Source organism: Oncorhynchus clarkii, unplaced genomic scaffold (genome assembly GCF_045791955.1).
Source record: "Oncorhynchus clarkii lewisi isolate Uvic-CL-2024 unplaced genomic scaffold, UVic_Ocla_1.0 unplaced_contig_12668_pilon_pilon, whole genome shotgun sequence".
Taxonomy (NCBI): Eukaryota; Metazoa; Chordata; class Actinopteri; order Salmoniformes; family Salmonidae; genus Oncorhynchus; species Oncorhynchus clarkii.
Window position 1 is genome coordinate 1 of NW_027258689.1, and position 20,000 is coordinate 20,000.

At 44.9% G+C, this 20,000-nt stretch overlaps 1 protein-coding gene across 1 annotated transcript in view; it reads right to left on the reverse strand.

Moving 5' to 3' along the window:
* Nucleotides 1-626: 626 nt before the first annotated feature.
* LOC139398200 (angiopoietin-2-like) overlaps nt 627-20,000 on the reverse strand; it is a 30,665-nt gene continuing 11,291 nt past the window's right edge. The window contains exons 5-9 of the mRNA XM_071144321.1: nt 13,050-13,174; nt 9,596-9,697; nt 5,764-5,930; nt 1,511-1,641; nt 627-855 (exon numbers count right to left, since the gene is read on the reverse strand). Of these exons, the coding sequence (XP_071000422.1) occupies nt 695-855; nt 1,511-1,641; nt 5,764-5,930; nt 9,596-9,697; nt 13,050-13,174 (686 nt within the window). The 3' untranslated portion in view covers nt 627-694. The remainder of the gene's footprint in view (nt 856-1,510; nt 1,642-5,763; nt 5,931-9,595; nt 9,698-13,049; nt 13,175-20,000) is intronic.

Here is a 20,000-nt window from a genome sequence, read left to right on the forward strand (position 1 = left end):
TTAAGTTGTTGCCTATGTGCCATTTTAGTGGGAAAAATCTCTAAAACAGAAACATGTTTTTTTAAATGTTAATACCCCTTTTTCTCCCCAATTTCGTTTCCAATTGGTAGTTACAGTCTTGTCTCATCGCTGCAACTCCTGTACGGACTCAGGAGAGGTGAAGGTCGGGAGCCGTGCTTCCTCTGATACACAACCCGAACAAGCCGCAATGCTTCTTGACCCGGAAGCCAGCCGCACCGATGTGTCGTAGGAAACACCGTACAACTGGCGACCGTGTCAGCGTGCACTGCGCTCGGCCCGCCACAGGAGTCGCTAGAGCGCGATGGGACAAGGACCTCCCAAACCCTCCCCTAACCCGAACGACGCTAGGCCAATTGCACGCCGCCCCATGGGTCTCCCGGTCGCGGGCCGGCTGCGACAGAGACTGGACTCGACCCCAGAATCTCTAGTGGCACGGCTAGCACTGCGATGCAGTGTCTTAGACCACTGCACCACTTGGGAGGCCAACAGAATACATTTTTGGAGAAAAAAAAAACCTTTGAACATATCCATCAATCAAACATTTCTAAAATCGCCACTCAAATATCGTATTCCAAACTTCATTATTCGCTCATCAGTCAGTAATTTAGTCAGTCAGGGTGATGTCATCAGTCGCTTCCCCTTTGAAATCATCAGCTATCGCAGCTGTTATCCCTCAGAAGCCTGCGGGTCGAACCATCATGGTCGTCATGGTCGCCATGAGGCTGGCGCCCTTCCAGTAGTACCACTTGATGCCGTTGTAACGGACCACGTTGGAGACGCCAGCGTAGTAGATACCGTTCAGGTTGGAGGGACCACACGCCTCAAACCACCAACCTAGTGGAGAGGGGAGAGGTCACGGGTTAGAGGTTAAGTGTCAGGAAGAGAGAGGGCAGAGGGACCACACGCCTCAAACCACTGACCTAGTGGATTGGGCAGAGGTCAGGACCTAGTGGAGAGGGCAGAGGTCAGGACCTAGTGGAGAGGGGAGAGGTCAGGACCTAGTGGAGAGGGCAGAGGTCAGGACCTAGACCTAGTGGAGAGGGGAGAGGTCAGGACCTAGTGGAGAGGGCAGAGGTCAGGGATTAGAGGTTAGGACCTAGTGGAGAGAGAATGGAACAAAGAGGGAAAAGCAGGTTGTGTGGTCAAATGGGTCAAAGGTCATAAAAAGTGATTTCATGAAGGTTCATGTACTACTTTACATGAGGATGAAACAGGAAGTGATGAAAATAAAGTGAGAGGAAAGATAGATAGAACGTAGGGAAATAGAGAAAGATGAAACAGGAAGTGAGAAGAAAGATAGAAAGTAGGGAAATAGAGAAAGATGAAACAGGAAGTGAGAAGAAAGATAGAAAGTAGGGAAATAGAGAAAGATGAAACAGGAAGTGAGAAGAAAGATAGAAAGTAGGGAAATAGAGAAAGATGAAACAGGAAGTGAGAAGAAAGATAGAAAGTAGGGAAAGAGAGAAAGATGAAGCAGGGATCTGAATACCTCCAGAAGACATCTGGGCACACTTGCAAGAGCAGCGGTCGTTGTCTCGGTCCTTGGTGCTGAACTGGGTCCCAGGCTGGGTCAGACTACTGGTGCGACCAGCAGTACCACTGAACCCCTGGGCATGGAGACTGGGAGAGGGAACGGACCAGAACTGTCAACACATAGGGCCCGTTTTCCAGGCCCAGATTAAGTCGGATCAAATCAAATCAAAGCGTACACATATTTGCAGATGTTATCGGAGGTGCAGCTAAATGCTTGTGTTTCTAGCTCCAACAGTAGGGCAGCAGTCTCTTAGGTGCAGGGTAGAGTACCGGGTGGAAGCCGGCTAGAAAAGTGGTTAAGGTTCAGGTCAGAGTACTTGGCGGAGGCCGGCTAGTGGAGACTGTTTAACAGTCTGATGGGCTGGAGATGGGAAAAGGAAGAGGCCGGCTACTGGAGACTCGAGATGGGAAAAGGAAGAGGCCGGCTAGTGGAGGCTGGAGATGGGAAAAGGAAGAGGCCGGCTAGTGGAGACTGGAGATGGGAAAAGGAAGAGGCCGGCTAGTGGAGAATGTTTAACAGTCTGATGGGCTGGAGATCGAAGCTGATTCTAGACCACCTTTACTCCACACACAGACTCATACAAAGCTCTCCCTCATCCTCCATTTGGCAAATCTGACCATAACTTTATCCTCCTGATTCCTGCGTTACAAGCAAAAATCTCAAACAGGAAGTACCAGTGATGTGCTCAATACAGAAGTGGTCCGATGAAACGGTTGCTAAGCTACAGACTGGAATATGTTCCGGGATTCATCCGCACTGATCTAAAGGCTAGAGCTGCTGCTTTCAAGGAACAGGAGACTAATCTGAACAATCATAATAAATAATGCTACACCCTTTGACGAACCATCAAACATTCAATACTGGACTAAAATCAATACAGGACTAAAATCAAATTTGAATCCTACTACACTTGCTCTGACGCTCGACGGATGTGTCAGGGCTTGCAAACTATCAGGTTTTACAAAGGGAAACCCAGCCGTGAGCTGCCCAGTGACGCGAGCCGACCAGATGAGCTAAATGCCTTCTACGCTAGCTTTGAGGCAAGCAACACTGAACCATGCATGACAGCACCAGCCATTCCGAACGACTGTGTGATCACTGATGTGAGTAAGCCCTTTAAACAGGTTAACATTCACAAGGCCACAGGGCAACCAGCACATGTACTCAGAACATGCGCTGACCAGCTGGTCTTCACAGACATTTTCATCCTCTCCCTGACCCAGTATGTAATACCTACATGTTTCAAGCAAACCACCATAATCCCTGTGTCCAAGAATGCAAAAGTAACCTGCCTAAATGGCTATTGCCCTGTAGCACTCACATATGTAGCATGAAATGTATCCACTTCAATTTACATACCGCCCCAACAAAACCACAGATGACGCAATCTCTATTGCACTCCACACTGCCCTTTCCCACCTGGACAAAAGGAACACCTACATGAGAATGCTGTTCATTGACTACAGCTCAGCGTTCAACACCATAGTGCCCTCCAAGCTCATCACTAAGCTAAGGAACCTGGGACTGAACAACTCCCTCTAAGGACTCCTCAATCCTCCCTCTCCTCCTCCTCTCTATCCTCTTCCTCCTCCTCTTCCTCTCCTTCTCCTTCTCCTCCTCTCTCTCCTCTTCCTTCCCTCCTCCGCTCTCTCCTCTTCCTCCCCTCCTCCGCTCTCTCCTCTTCCTCCTCCTCCCTCTCCCTCTCCTCCCTCCTCCCTCCTCCCTCCTCCTCCTCTCTCTCCTCTTCCTCCTCCTCCCCTCTGGGTCTGACTGCTTAACTCCTCCCCTCTGGCTATAGGTCTGACTGCCTTAGTTACAGGGACAGATGGGAGAGGAGGCTGGCTATGAGTCTAACTGCCTTAGTTACAGGGACAGATGGGAGAGGGTGCTGGCTATGGGTCTGACTGCCTTAGCTACCGATGGTAGAGGGGGCTGGCTATGGGTCTGACTGCCTTAGTTACGGGGCCAGGTGGGAGAGGGGGCTGGCTATGGATATGAGATTGCCTTTAGTAACCGATGATAGACGGGGCTGGGTATGGGTCTGATTGCCTTAGCTACCGATGGTAGAGGGGGCTGGCTATGGGTCTGATTGCCTTAGCTACCGATGGTAGAGGGGGCTGGCTATGGGTCTGACTGCCTTAGTTACAGGGAACATTTGGGAGAGGGGGCTGGAGAAGATGCTGCTTTGGCTTGGAAACACTGGGCGAAGGGTTGGGTGCCTTCCTTGGTTGGATGGTTGGAAGAGGTTGGAGTAATTGGGTGACCGGACTGGTCCAGAACAGGGGTTACATATGGATAAGGGGTTGCCTTGTATGGAGAAGGCTAGAGAATAGGTTTTACTGGCCAGAGAAAGCTTGAGAAGAGGTTGAATTAGCCAGAGAAAGCTTGAGAAGAGATTGAATTAGCCAGAGAAAGCTTGAGAAGAGGTTGAATTAGCCAGAGAAAGCTTGAGAAGAGGTTTAATTAGCCAGAGAAAGCTTGTGAAAAGATTGAATTAGCCAGAGAAAGCTTGAGAAGAGGTTGAATTAGCCAGAGAAAGCTTGAGAAGAAGATGAATTAGCCAGAGAAAGCTTGAGAAGAAGATGAATTAGCCAGAGAAAGCTTGTGAAGAGATTGAATTAGCCAGAGAAAGCTTGAGAAGAGGTTGAATTAGCCAGAGAAAGCTTGAGAAGAGGTTTAATTAGCCAGAGAAAGCTTGAGAAGAGGTTGAATTAGCCGAGTAGGGGCTGCATTGGCTGGCTAAAAGCCTAGCACCACAGGCCTCTGGCTGGGGAGGTCCCTAAATGAACCCAACCCTGGAGAGGAAAACCAGCGGAGAGCCAGTGTTCTCAGCATGATAATGTACCTAGCACATACACAACGAGGTGAGATGGAGTGCTGCTCAGCAGAAGTTGGCAACAGATCTGACAGCTCACCAACATCAACACCATTCAGGGGGCTTGTCACACACAGAGGAGGACGAATACAGCGCCAACACACTTAGGATTTTAGGTCATTTAATAAGGATGGTCCTGGATCTAAATGTCTAGGTAACTTTGTAGGATTTTAGGTAATTTAAGGATAATCCTGGATCTAAATGTCTAGGTAACGTTGTTACTCATCACAAAGAATATCACTGTGTCAAATACCTCCAGCCTTTTTCAAACACACATTTTTCTAGACAGATCACATGATCTACTCTTTTGTCCTTTTACTTTCAACCCGGCGATACGGAAGGGAAGGACTCAGTTAAAGTGTGGATCATGACTTGCCAGGGTTACAGGTTCATTCAATTACCTCCGGTCATAAAAGCCTTTCAGAAACACAACTATTTACCAAACTCTCCCGAGAATCAGGGTTACTTCCACTTAGTTTCCTGATTCGGATCTGATTGAGACATAACTCTAAGAGCTTAACATGTCAGAAGAGTTTTAACACAATAGTAAGACTGATTGAGGATAAAATCTCACTTAGTGTAAGTGTGAGAAATATGGACTTCGTTCCCTATGAACCCGCAATCCGACCTCAAGTTATAGACTGTTCTCTCTGCTACCGCACGGAAAGCGGTACCGATGCACCAAGTCTGGAACCAACAGGACCCTGAACAGCTTCTACCCCCAAAACCATAGACTGTTCTCTCTGCTACCACACAGCAAGCAGTACCGATGCACCAAGTCTGGAACCAACAGGACCCTGAACAGCTTCTACCCCCAAAACCATAGACTGTTCTCTCTGCTACCACACAGCAAGCAGTACCGATGCACCAAGTCTGGAACCAACAGGACCCTGAACAGCTTCTACCCCCAAGCCATAAGACTGGTAAACAAGACTGATAAATAGTTAGTCAACCAACAACCAGCTACCTAGTCTACCTGCATTGACTCTTTTGACTCATCACATATGCTGCTGTTACTGTCTATTATCTATCGTTTACCCCTACCTACAGTACAAGTAGTGCCCCTTGTAAATAGCCAAGTTATCATTACTCTAAAATGTATTTATTCCTTGAGTCATTATTTTCCTTTTGTTTATCTCTGCATTGTTGGGAGGTCAGCATTTCACTGTTCGTCCACACAGGTGGTTTTGAAGCATGTGACAAATAATATTTGATTTGATTTGACTCTCGGCCTTCCCTGCTGTGGGATGGTGCATTGCATGCTGGTATCTGTAGTTTTTGTCCACTGCGTCCATATAGAAGTGATCGTAATGGGAGCATTGCATGCTGGTACCTGTAGTTTTTGTCCTCTGCGTCTATATAGAAGTGATCGTAGTGGGAGTAGGCCTCGTTCCCCTCGTCATCCTTCAGCTGCACCTGGAGACTGTACTTTTGGGAGCTGGTCAGCAGATGGATGAGATCATTTCCTGCCCAGTACTCTCCCGAGGGATCCCCGAAACCCTGCAAACGGTACGGTTAGTGGAAGAGGACAAACTGAACGAAGGGTCATATGACTCACATCGCTTCCGAGGGTACAGATGACATCAACAGAGATGTGTTAAAATGTAATGTCATTCTACCGTTGAGAGGGATGAAGAGACATGAGGAATATTATGAGTAAAGAGTTACATTATTTTGACTGAGGAAAGTGAATGAGCAAATGTTAATAACTTGATAACTTCTGACAATCCCTCTCTGACCTCCTACAGACCGTTAGTCCCTGTATATCTGGTATATCTCTGACCTCCTACAGACAGTTAGTCCCTGTATATCTCTGACCTCCTACAGACAGTTAGTCCCTGTATATATCTGACCTCCTACAGACAGCGTAGCCTAGTGGTTAGAGTGTTGGACTAGTAACCGGAAGGTTGCAACCCCCGAGCTGACAAGGTACAAATCTGTCATTCTGCCCCTGAACAGGCAGTTAACCCACTGTTCCTAGACCGTCATTGAAAATAAGAAGTTGTTCTTAACTGACTTGCCGAGTTAAATAAAGGTAAAAAATAAAATAAAATAAATAAACAGTTAGTCCCTGCATTTCTCTGTCTCTCTCTCTCTCTCCTTGGTCTGTCTGTCTGTCAGTTCTTGTTGGTTACGTGAATGTGAGAATGAGGTCTGGCAGCGTTTACTATCTGTCCAGAAGGCCTGATTTTACTCTGACGTTAAAACTCCACACTCCCACGCTCTGACTGGGCCCAAATATTTATCATCCACTTGTAAAAATATTGTTCTTGAGAAAAATATATTGAAAAATCATGTTTGTGGCGCGATCCATTTTTGACTTTTCCATTTCCAAACCAAACAATTATACCTGCAGCAGAAGGAAGTGAAACTGGTTGACATCTTGTGTTAAGGTCTAGTGAACATACCATCTTGTGTTTAAGGTCTAGTGAACATACCATCTTGTGTTAAGGTCTAGTGAACATACCATCTTGTGTTAAGGTCTAGTGAACATACCATCTTGTGTTTAAGGTCTAGTGAACATACCATCTTGTGTTAAGGTCTAGTGAACATACCATCTTGTGTTAAGGTCTAGTGAACATACCATCTTGTGTTAAGGTCTAGTGAACATACCATCTTGGGTTTAAGTTCTAGTGAACATACCATCTTGTGTTAAGGTCTAGTGAACATACCATCTTGTGTTAAGGTCTAGTGAACATACCATCTTGTGTTAAGGTCTAGTGAACATACCATCTTGGGTTAAGGTCTAGTGAACATACCATCTTGGGTTTAAGTTCTAGTGAACATACCATCTTGTGTTAAGGTCTAGTGAACATACCATCTTGTGTTAAGGTCTAGTGAACATACCATCTTGTGTTTAAGTTCTAGTGAACATACCATCTTGTGTTAAGGTCTAGTGAACATACCATCTTGGGTTTAAGTTCTAGTGAACATACCATCTTGTGTTTAAGTTCTAGTGAACATACCATCTTGTGTTAAGGTCTAGTGAACATACCATCTTGGGTTTAAGTTCTAGTGAACATACCATCTTGTGTTAAGGTCTAGTGAACATACCATCTTGGGTTTAAGTTCTAGTGAACATACCATCTTGGGTTTAAGTTCTAGTGAACATACCATCTTGTGTTAAGGTCTAGTGAACATACCATCTTGTGTTAAGGTCTAGTGAACATACCATCTTGGGTTTAAGTTCTAGTGAACATACCATCTTGGGTTAAGTTCTAGTGAACATACCATCTTGGGTTAAGGTCTAGTGAACATACCATCTTGGGTTTAAGTTCTAGTGAACATACCATCTTGGGTTAAGGTCTAGTGAACATACCATCTTGGGTTAAGGTCTAGTGAACATACCATCTTGGGTTAAGGTCTAGTGAACATACCATCTTGGGTTTAAGTTCTAGTGAACAGCCAAAAGCAGAGTCTCTCGTATATCCTCAGACTGTAATTTAAGGATCTCAAAGAGAATCATGCATTTCCCCTTCCGTGTGGGCGTTTCTGTGTATCGTGACTATTGACGGCAGTGAGAACATCAAAGATCAGTTTGTGCCGAGTATTGGACAACATTGCGATTGAGTCCCTATTACCTATATAGTGCCCTACTTTTGACCTGAGTCCTATGGGCCACCTATGAACCCTGGTTAAAAGTAGTGCACTATATAGGGAGAAGGGTGGCATTTGGGAAACACTTGGGATTTCCCTACTACAGCAGGATCTAAAGCTGGGACAAACAGTTAACATCCTGTTAACTAGTCTCTCAGGACCCCCAGTACTCTACATGGGATCTCTACTGGTCCTGTTAACTAGTCCCTATGACCCCCAGTACTCTACATGGGATCTCTACTGGTCCTGTTAACTAGTCCCTATGACCCCCAGTACTCTACATGGGATCTCTACTGGTCCTGTTAACTAGTCCCTTTGACCCCCAGTACTCTACATGAGATCTCTACTGGTCCTGTTAACTAGTCCCTATGACCCCCAGTACTCTACATAAGATCTCTACTGGTCCTGTTAACTAGTCCCTATGACCCCCAGTACTCTACATGGGATCTCTACTGGTCCTGTTAACTAGTCCCTATGACCCCCAGTACTCTACATGGGATCTCTTGACCACCTCAGAAAGCCCCCTGAGTCTGAAGTGACAGATTCAAGTGTGTGAGGGGGGTATGTGATCTGATCGAGGTGTCTGTCTGTCTGTCTGTCTGTCTGTCTGTCTGTCTGTCTGTCTGTCTGTCTGTCTGTCTGAGCCTCTGATATGGTGTGGTGAGTGTGTGTAGGGATCGGACACCGTCAGGGAGGGACAGAGAGAGTGCAGGTGCAACAACAGGGAGTGTCGTAGAGGAACAAGAAGGTTGGCCTACCAAAACAACCAGGGTCATCCCAGATCACAGATCTGAAACTGTTATAACAACCCACCTGTGATTCAGAGACTTCGCTATCTTGATTTTGGATGAAGTCTTGTGACAAAAACAGATTCCCAAACTAAATAAATGACGTTCTCTCATACACTCTGAGAATTGTCCACGATAACACACTGAAATAAAAGTCTGACTTTATTTAAAACAAATGATGTTAGATATCTGAATGACACACAGAAAAAGACTTGTGTTGAGATGAACGTAATGTGAAACAGTCTGCCTTAGACAACCCAGCCTCTGACTACTATTTCAGTGAAATACTACAGAAGAGGACTCTTACAATGACCTACCAAAGAAGACCTGGTTGACATCTTGTGTTAAGGTCTAGTGAACATACCATCTTGGGTTTAAGTTCTAGTGAACATACCATCTTGTGTTTAAGTTCTAGTGAACATACCATCTTGTGTTTAAGTTCTAGTGAACATACCATCTTGTGTTAAGGTCTAGTGAACATACCATCTTGTGTTTAAGTTCTAGTGAACATACCATCTTGTGTTAAGGTCTAGTGAACATACCATCTTGTGTTTAAGTTCTAGTGAACATACCATCTTGTGTTAAGGTCTAGTGAACATACCATCTTGTGTTTAAGGTCTAGTGAACATACCATCTTGTGTTTAAGTTCTAGTGAACATACCATCTTGTGTTAAGGTCTAGTGAACATACCATCTTGTGTTTAAGTTCTAGTGAACATACCATCTTGTGTTTAAGTTCTACTGAACATACCATCTTGGGTTTAAGTTCTAGTGAACATACCATCTTGTAATCCCTCCATCCGCGGTGGAAATCCACGGCTCCGTCTCTACGATGCTGCAGCACAGTCCAGCCTCCACCTCTCGTCTTCATATCACAGAACACCTGTAGAGGTAAACCCACTTCTGGTTACAGAACAGCTGTAGAGGTAAACCCACTTCTGGTTACAGAACAGCTGAACAGGTAAACCTACTTCTGGTTACAGAACACCTGTAGAGGTAAACCCACTTCTGGTTACAGAACAGCTGAACAGGTAAACCCACTTCTGGTTACAGAACACCTGAACAGGTAAACCCACTTCTGGTCACAGAACAGCTGAACAGGTAAACCCACTTCTGGTTACAGAACACCTGTAGAGGTAAACCCACTTCTGGTTACAGAACAGCTGAACAGGTAAACCCACTTCTGGTTACAGAACAGCTGAACAGGAAAACCCACTTCTGGTTACAGAACACCTGTAGAGGTAAACCCACTTCTGGTTACAGAACAGCTGAACAGGTAAACCCACTTCTGGTTACAGAACACCTGAACAGGTAAACCCACTTCTGGTTACAGAACAGCTGAACAGGTAAACCCACTTCTGGTTACAGAACAGCTGAACAGGTAAACCCACTTCTGGTTACAGAACAGCTGAACAGGTAAACCCACTTCTGGTTACAGAACAGCTGAACAGGTAAACACACTTCTGGTTACAGAACACCTGAACAGGTAAACCCACTTCTGGTTACAGAACAGCTGAACAGGTAAACCCACTTCTGGTTACAGAACAGCTGAACAGGTAAACCCACTTCTGGTTACAGAACAGCTGAACAGGTAAACCCACTTCTGGTTACAGAACAGCTGAACAGGTAAACCCACTTCTGGTTACAGAACAGCTGAACAGGGCCTGTGACATCTATATGAGTATCTGCTATATGTAAAGGCACAGCAATACAATAGTTAATGAATTGAGATGGTAATCCCAGTAACAGGTTTTTGAGATTCTTGCACTCCAAGAATGCATGTTTAAATTGTAAAAATACAGTACCTTAATCAATGTCAGTATTCCCTGAGTCAAATCTAACCATTTCCTACCAGCTATATCAATGTCAATGTCAGGCTTTCTTAAAAATAGATTTATGTTTCAATAATCAGTATAGGTCTACAGTCTGAAAGGCTGATTGATGTTTCAATGGCCTCTCTCTCTTTCTCTCTCTCTCTCTGTGTTTTCACTAGGAAGACTCTCTCTCTCTCTCTCCACTAGAATACCTCTGGTCTCTCTCTCTTTCTCTCTCTCTCTGTGTTTTCACTAGGAAGACTCTCTCTCTCTCTCTCCACTAGAATACCTCTGGTCTCTCTCTCTTTCTCTCTCTCTCTGTGTTTTCACTAGGAAGACTCTCTCTCTCTCTCTCTCCACTAGAATACCTCTGGTCTCTCTCTCTTTCTCTCTCTGTGTTTTCGCTAGGAAGACTCTCTGTCTCTCTCTCCACTAGAATACCTCTGGTCTCTCTCTCTTTCTCTCTCTGTGTTTTCACTAGGAATACTCTCTCTCTCTCTCTCCACTAGAATATCTCTGGTCTCTCTCTCTTTCTCTCTCTCTCTGTGTTTTCACTAGGAAGACTCTCTCTCTCTCTCTCCACTAGAATACCTCTGGTCTCTCTCTCTTTCTCTCTCTGTGTTTTTGCTAGGAAGACTCTCTCTCTCTCTCTCCACTAGAATACCTCTGGTCTCTCTCTCTTTCTCTCTCTGTGTTTTCGCTAGGAAGACTTTCTCTCTCTCTCTGTGTTTTCACTAGTAATACTCTCTCTCTCTCTTTCTCTCTCTCTCCGTTTTCACTAGGAAGACTCTCTCTCTCTCTCTCTCTCCACTAGAAGACCTCTGGACAGACTCACAGCCTCAGGTGTCAGGCTGCCTGTTGGACTGCTGGCCTCTGTCTCTCATTTTATCTTCATCCAAAAGGAATGATACACTTAATATTGTCAGTGTCCAAGGAGAACAAAGGGAGGGAGCGAGAGAGATCACCACCTCCTCCATCACCACCACCTCCTCCATCACCACCTCCTCCTCCTCCTCCTCCACCATCACCACCTCATCCACATCCACATCCACCTCCTCCTCCACCACCTCCTCCTACTCCACCACCTCCACCTCCTCCTACTCCACCACCTCCACCTCCTCCTCAACCACCTGCTCCTACTCCACCAAATGCTCCTACTCCCCCACCTCCTCCTCCACATCCACATCCACCACCTCCTCCTCCTCCACCCCCTCCTCCTCCACCACCTCCACCTCCTCCTCCATATCCCCATCCACCATCTCCGCCTCCTCCTCCACCATCACCACCTCCACTTCCTCCACCACCACCACCCCCTCCTCCACATCCACCTCTTCCTCCACCTCAAAGTCTGACATTCAGCCAAGGATCTGGTCCCTGGGTTTTCCAAACAACATTCTGAATTCAGACCATGGGACCTGACATAGATTTTTAAATAGATTTTTTGTAAGGAAATCCAATTCCCGAGAGAGGGCAATGTATTGTGTTGTTTCTGAACAGTTCCATACTGAATTCTCCATACTCATATGCTTTGGATAGGGCTGAGCTATTCAAGGCCAAATCTCTTGTGTTATAATGCTGCAGGGACCGCACCGTAGAAATAGCCTTTTCTGTATCCTTTTATAATCGGTAAGAATATGCCATGTTTTGTGCATTTTCATGAGTAGAATGAGTAGAGTGAGTGAGTGAGTGAGTGAGTGAGTGAGTGAGAGTAGATGGTTTTTGATGGCAGAGATTGAAAGCACTGGGGTGACACTGCTGGAGTCTATCATGTGTCCCAAATAGAACCCTACGGGCCACCTCCACCACCACCACCACCACCTCCTCCTCCACCTTCATCACCACCACCACCTCCACCTCCTCCTCCACCACCACCACCACCACCTCCACCACCACCTCCTCCTCCACCTCCACCACCACCTCCTCCTCCACCACCACCACCACCTCCTCCTCCTCCACCACCACCTCCACCACCACCACCACCACCACCACCACCTCCTCCTCCTCCACCTTCACCACCACCACCACCTCCACCACCTCCTTAATGTGTCTCCAATACATGAAAACATCCACACAGTCCCCCTCTCTGTGTCTCCAATACACTAAAACATCCACACAGTCCCCCTCTCTGTCCCTCCAGGCCTTAATGTGTTTTAAATACATGGAGTGAAGGTAACCCCTTATCACTGTGTGGGTAGAGTTGGGGGTCGTAACCCCTTACCTTCACTGTGTGGGTAGAGTTAGGGGGTCGTAACCCCTTACCTTAACTGTGTGGGTAGAGTTAGGGGTCGTAACCCCTTACCTTAACTGTGTGGGTAGAGTTAGGGGGTCGTAACCCCTTACCTTAACTGTGTGGGTAGAGTTAGGGGGTCATAACCCCTTACCTTAACTGTGTGGGTAGAGTTGGGGGTCGTAACCCCTTACCTTCACTGTGCGGGTAGAGTTCGGGGGTCGTATGCTGTGGACACCATTCTCTGTGAGCCCAGATCGGAAGATTTCAGCACAGTTTCTGTAGATCACTGGCTCCTCTTTGGGTGTAGTGGGTATTTCTGGATAGAGAGGGATAGCATTCAGGATAATGACTATGTACTGTGTATATCTAGGTAGAGAGTGATAGCATTCAGGATGATGACTATGTACTTGGTATTTCTGGGTAGAGAGGGATAGCACTTACCTGATGTGGAATAGAGTTCCATGTAGTCATGGCTCTATGTAGTAATGTGCACCTCCCATAGTGTGTTCTGGAAATGGGGACTGTGAAGCGAGACCTCTGGTGGCATGTTTTGTGGGGTGTGCATGTGTGTATGAGCTCTGTGCTAGTCATTTAAACATACAGCTCAATGCTTTCACCATGTCAATACCTCTCACAAATACAAGTAGTGATGAAGTCAATCTCTCCTCCACTTTCAGCCAGGAAAGATTGACCTGCATATTATTAATATTAGCTCTCTGTGAACATCCAAGGGGCCAGCCGTGCTGCCCTGTTCTGAGCCAGTTGCAATTTTCCTATGGTCCTCTTTGTGGCACCTGACCACTCGACTGACTTCAAGCAGTTTAGTCACCTCAACTTGCTAAATTTCTACATTATTCATTACAACATCTAGACTAACTTATTCCTTGCCACCAATTCAGAAATGAACTGCAGCTCTTTGTTAAGTGTTGCATTCATTGCATTCACTGCAGTAGCTGACATGTATAGTGTTGAGTCATCCGCATACATAGACACTCTGGCTTTACTCAAAGCCAGTGGCGTGTCGTTAGTAAATATTGAAAAAGGTAAGGGGCCTAGACAGCTGCCCTGGGGAATTCCTGATTCTACCTGGATTATGTTGGAGAGGCTTCCACCTTCTGTTATACAGGTAACTCTTTATCCACATTATAGCAGGGTTGTGTTAAGCCAAGACACATATGTTTTTCCAGCAGCAGACTATGATCGATAATGTCAAAAGCCGCACTGAAGACTAACAAAACAGCTCCCACAATCTTTTTATAATACATTTCTCTCAGCCAATCATCAGTCATTTGTGTAAGTGCCGTCCTTCCCTATAAGGGTGCTGCTGCAAGTTTGCTGTCAATTTGGTTACTGTAAAATAGCCTTGTATCTGCTCAAACACAATTTTTTCAAAAAGTTTACCAAGGGCTGGTAACAGGCTGAGTGGTCGGCTATTTGAGCCAGTAAAGGGGGCTTTACTATTCTTGGGTAGTGGAATGACTTTTGCGTCCCTCCAGGCCTGAGGGCACACACTTTCTAGTAGGATGAAATTGAAGATGTGGCAAATAGGAGATGCAATATCGTCCGCTATTACCCTCAGTAATTTTCCATCCAAGTTGTCAGACAACGGTTGCTTGTCATTGTTGATAGACAACAATAATTACTTAATTAATCATTTTCACCTCTTCCACACTCACTTTACAAAATTCTAAATTACAATTATTGTCTTTCATAATTTGGTCAGATATACTTGGATGTGTAGTGTCAGCATTTGTTGCTGGCATGTCATGCCTAAATTTGTTAATCTTGCCAATAAAAAAATCATTCAAGTAGTTGGCAATATCAGTCGGTAGATGTGATCAATACATGTTGATGATTTAATTCCTGTGCTGTTTGTAAATACCCTGGTAGGTTGACTGACAACCTGAACCAGGTTGCAGGCACTGGTTACAGTTAGAAGGTTTTTCTTGAGTTTGGCAGCTTGATGAAAGCCAGCCAATATTTACATCACCCAGAAAATACACCTCTCTGTTGATATCACATACATTATCAAGCATTTCACACATATTATCCAGATGCTGACTGTTAGCACTTGGTGGTCTATAGCAGCTTCCCACCAGAATGGGCTTTAGGAGAGGCAGATGAACCTGTAGCCATATAACTTCAACAGTATTTAACATTATCCAGATACTGACTGTTAGCACTTGGTGGTCTATAGCAGCTTCCCACCAGAATGGGCTTTAGGAGAGGCAGATGAACCTGTAGCCATATCACTTCAACAGTATTTAACATTATCCAGATACTGACTGTCAATAGCAGCTTCCCACCAGAATGGGCTTTAGGTGAGGCAGATGAACCTGTAGCCATATTACGTCAACACTATTTAACATGAGATCCTCTCTAATCTTTACAGGAATGTGGTTCTGAATATTGACAGCCACACCTCCACCTTTGGTAAATGTTACAACCATGTATTGCTACCACTGTATCATCAAAGGTATTATCTAAGTGAGTTTCAGAGATAGTCAGTATATGAATGTCATCTGTTTCTAGCAAATTGTTAATTTCATGAACCTTGTTTCTTAAGCTGCATATGTTAATGTGGGCTATTTTGAGCACTTTTATGGGATGCTTGCTTGTTTTCATTGCTTTACTGGAAAGCTTAGCAGAAGTAGATATGCTTATGTTATTTATGTTAGTGCAGAGTGAGCTGCTCACAGTGGACTTCCTACTAGGGCACACCGCCTCAGTGCTAACAGTATAAATCTGGTTCATATGCACATGATTACTGCATACAATATCTTTAGGATCAGCAGAGTCATTCGGGTTAGTTAGAGGGACACTGCAAAGTATTCACCCCCCTTGGCGTTTTAACTATTTTGTTGCATTACAACCTGTCATTTAAATTTATTTTTATTTGGATTTCATGTAATGGACACAAAATAGTCCAAATTGGTGAAGTGAAATGGAAAAAAGGAACGTTTAAAATTTAAAAAAATAAATAAAATAAAATGAAAAGTGGCCTATGTATTCACCCCCTCTGCTATGAAGCCCCTCCCCTCTGCTATGAAGCCCCTCCCCTCTGCTGTGAAGCCCCTCCCCTCTGCTATGAAGCCCCTAAATACGATCTGGTGCAACCAATTACCTTCTGAAGTCACATAATTAGTCAAATAAAGTCCACCTGTGTGCAATCTAAGTGTCACATGATCTCAGTATGTATACACCTGTTCTGAAAGGCCCCAGAGTCTGCAACACCACCAAGAAAGCAGCACCATGAAGACCAAGGAGCTCTCCAAACAGGGCATTAATCAGAGAGGCAACAAAGAGACCAAAGATAACCCTGAAGGAGCTGCAAACTTCACAGTGGAGATTGGAGTATCTGTCCGTAGGACCACTTTAAGCCGTACACTCCACAGAGCTGGGCTTTATGGAAGAGTTGCCAGAAACAAATAAGCAAACATGTTTGGTGTTTGCCAAAAGGCATGTGGGATACTCCCCAAACATATGAAAGAAGGTACTCTGGTCAGATGAGACTAAAATTGAGCTTTTTGGCCATCAAGGAAAACGCTATGTCTGGCACAAACCCAACACCTCTCATCACCCCAAGAACACTATCCCTACAGTGAAGCATGGGGGTGGCAGCATCATGCTGTGGGGATGTTTTTCATCGGCAGGGACTGGGAAACTGGTCAGAATTGAAGGAATGATGGATGGCGCTTAATACAGGGACATTTTTGAGGAAAACCTGTTTCAGTCTTCAGGAGATTTGAGACAGAGGTTCACCTTCCAGCAGGACAATGACCCTAAGCATACTGCTAAAGCAACACTCAAGTGGTTTAAGGGGAAACATTTAAATGTCTTGGAATGGCCTAGTCAAACCCAGACCTCAATCCAATTGAGAATATGTGGTATGACTTAAAGATTTCTGTACACAAGCGGAACCCATCCACTTGAAGGAGCTGGAGCAGTTTTGCCTTGAAGAAAGGACAAAAATCCCAGTGGCTAGATGTGCCAAGCTTATAGAGACATACCCCAAGAGACTTGCAGCTGTAATTACTGCAAAAGGTGACTCTACAAAGACTTTGGGGGGAGATTAATAGTTATGCACGCTCAAGTTCTCCGTTTTTTTTTCTTATTTCTTGTTTCAAAAAAAGAAATTGTATCTTCAAAGTGGTAGGCATGTTGTGTAAATCAAATGATACAAACCACTTAAAAAATCCATTTTAATTCCAGGTTGTAAGGCAACAAAATAGGAAAAATGCTAAGGGGGGGGGGGGGGGGGTGAATACTTTCGCCACTGTTCATTAGGCTACATACATTGTGTCTACCAACGCCCCTGGGATAATGTACATTTTGCTGAAGCATTATGATGACTCAGCGACACAATGGTAGGGATTAACTGAGCTGGGCTTGGGTCATTGATAAGTCATTGTCTCAATGCAGCCTTATAATGCTGTGAAAGGATCCAGGAAACCAAATGATTCATATAAAAACGTGTTTTGTTTTTCTTCTTTGTTATTCTTTGACTCCTCTATCAGATGGGGGAGAAGAGAGATGGCTCCCCTGGCAACGAACTCCGGGCAACACCGGCCAGTCGTATAACGACAAACGACAAGACGGAGATATATCCAACACGCGCCAACGCCGTCCAGACACCGGTGTAGAAAAGGTTAAACATTCCACTCTGCAATTTTTTCCAGTTTCTTACGTAGGCTGGCTACCCGTGTGATGAAGGAAGTCACCTCAAGCCAATAATCCTTGGCAAGCAAATTGCTGCATTGGATCTCTTAATGATCCAGTTTGTTCTGAAACAGTACTGCAGTAGATACTTCTACAGCACTGGAACCATTCATTTACTTCTCCCGAACAAAGAGGGCTCCATTGGAAAACTCATCTGGGACAAACATTGTCAGCTTGACGTTAGCAACTTAGCTAGGTTAGCGGCTCTTGGAAGCGGACTCTAACCTGTCAGCTTGACGTTAGCAACTTAGCTAGGTTAGCAGCTCTTGGAAGCGGACTCTAACCTGTCAGCTTGACGTTAGCAACTTAGCTAGGTTAGCGGCTCTTGGAAGCAGACTCTAACCTGTCAGCTTGACGTTAGCAACTTAGCTAGGTTAGCAGCTCTTGGAAGCGGACTCTAACCTGTCAGCTTGACGTTAGCAACTTAGCTAGGTTAGCGGCTCTTGGAAGCAGACTCTAACCTTCAGCTTGACGTTAGCAACTTAGCTAGGTTAGCGGCTCTTGGAAGCAGACTCTAACCTGTCAGCTTGACGTTAGCAACTTAGCTAGGTTAGCGGCCCTTTGAAGCAGACTCTAACCTGTCAGCTTGGCGTTAGCAACTTAGCTAGGTTAGCGGCTCTTGGAAGCAGACTCTAACCTGTCAGCTTGACGTTAGCAACTTAGCTAGGTTAGCGGCTCTTTGAAGCAGACTCTAACCTGTCAGTTAAGCGGGATTCCGGTGACAAGAAATAGCGGTCTTAGCTGTCAAAAGCTGACAGCGTCGCGGAATCTATGCAAAAACAAGATTGGTATTTATGTTTAACAAAGATTAGTTATGTTCAAGGGCCAAACATTCAAGGGCCACTTTCTCAAAAGTGAGGTTACAAGTTGATCAACTTTCAAATCAGAATTACTTACACATTGTTCCTAACATATTCTAGCCTCTACTTTATCCTAATGTAAAAAAAAATTAAAAAGAAAAAGCTGAACATTTCAAGTTACGCCACATAAGATCGAGCCAGTCGGCAATTTTTGATTCCCAGTTACATTGTACATTTTGCGCCAAATATAAATAGTGTGAGCAATAATAAACAAGCTAGTTTACATTGTTTAAGGGATATATCAGTGGAGACCACCTCTTCCAGGACAATAGGAGACACTATATTTCTCTCTAAAGCCAGCCAGGGGATGGGATGAAATGTTAATACCTGGAAATACAATTTAAGGTTTGGTATGGATAGTCCTCCTACGTCTTTTCCTCTTGTTAGTTATTAATTTCATACGAGCTTTTACCTTGCGATATACGGTGCCTTCGGAAAATGTCTGGACCCCTTGACTTATTCCATGTTTTGTTATGTTACAGCCTTATTCTAAAGCTGATTAAATATATATGTTTTCTCATCAATCTACCCCATAATGACACAGCAAAAACAGGTTTGAAGAAATGTTTGGTAATTTATTAAAGCTGTAAAAAGACTATTTAAAAAATATCACGTTTAAATAAGTTTTCAGACCCTTTACTCAGTAAATTGTTGAAGCACCTTTGGCAGCGATTACAGCCTTGAGTCTTCTTGGGTATGATGCTACAAGCTTGGCACACCTGTATTTGGGGAGTTTCTCTGCAGATCCTCTCAAGCTCTGTCAGGTAGGATGGGGAGAATCGCTGCACAGCTATTTTCAGGTCTCTCTAGAGATGTTTGATCGGGTTCAAGTCCAGGCTCTGGCGCAGCCACTCAAGGACATTCAGTGACTTGTCCCGAAGCCACTCCTATGTTGTCTTGGCTGTGTGCTTAGGGTCGTTGTCCTGTTGGATGGTGAACCTATGTCCCAGTCTGAGATCCTGATCGCATTGGAGCAGGTTTTCTTCAATAATCTCTCTGTACTTTGCTCTGTTCATCTTTCCTCTCGATCCTGACAGTCTATCAATCCCTGCTGCTGAAAAACATCACCACAGCATGATGCTGCCACCACCATGCTTCACCGTAGGGATGGTGCAAGGTTTTTTCCAAACATGATGCTTGGTATTCAGGCCACATAGTTCAATCTTGGTTTCCTCCTCACAGAGAACCTTATTTCTCATGGTCTATGAGTCTTTAGGTGCTTTTCGGCAAACTCCAAGCAGGCTGTCTTGTGCCTTTTACTGATGAGTGGCTTACTACTCTATCAGAAAGGCCTGATTGGTGGAGTGCTGCAGAGGTTATCCTTTTGGAAGGATCTCCCATCCCCACAGAGAAACTGTCAGAATGACCATCGGGTTCTTGGTCACCTCCTTGACCAAGACCCTTCTCCCCCAATTGCTCAGATTGGCCGGTGGCCAGCTCTAGGAAGAGTCTTGGTGGTTCCAAACGTATTGCTTTTAAGAATGATGGAGGCCACTGTGTTCTTGGGGACCTTCAATGCTGCAGATATTTTTTGGTACCTTTTCCCAGATCTGTGCCTTCGAC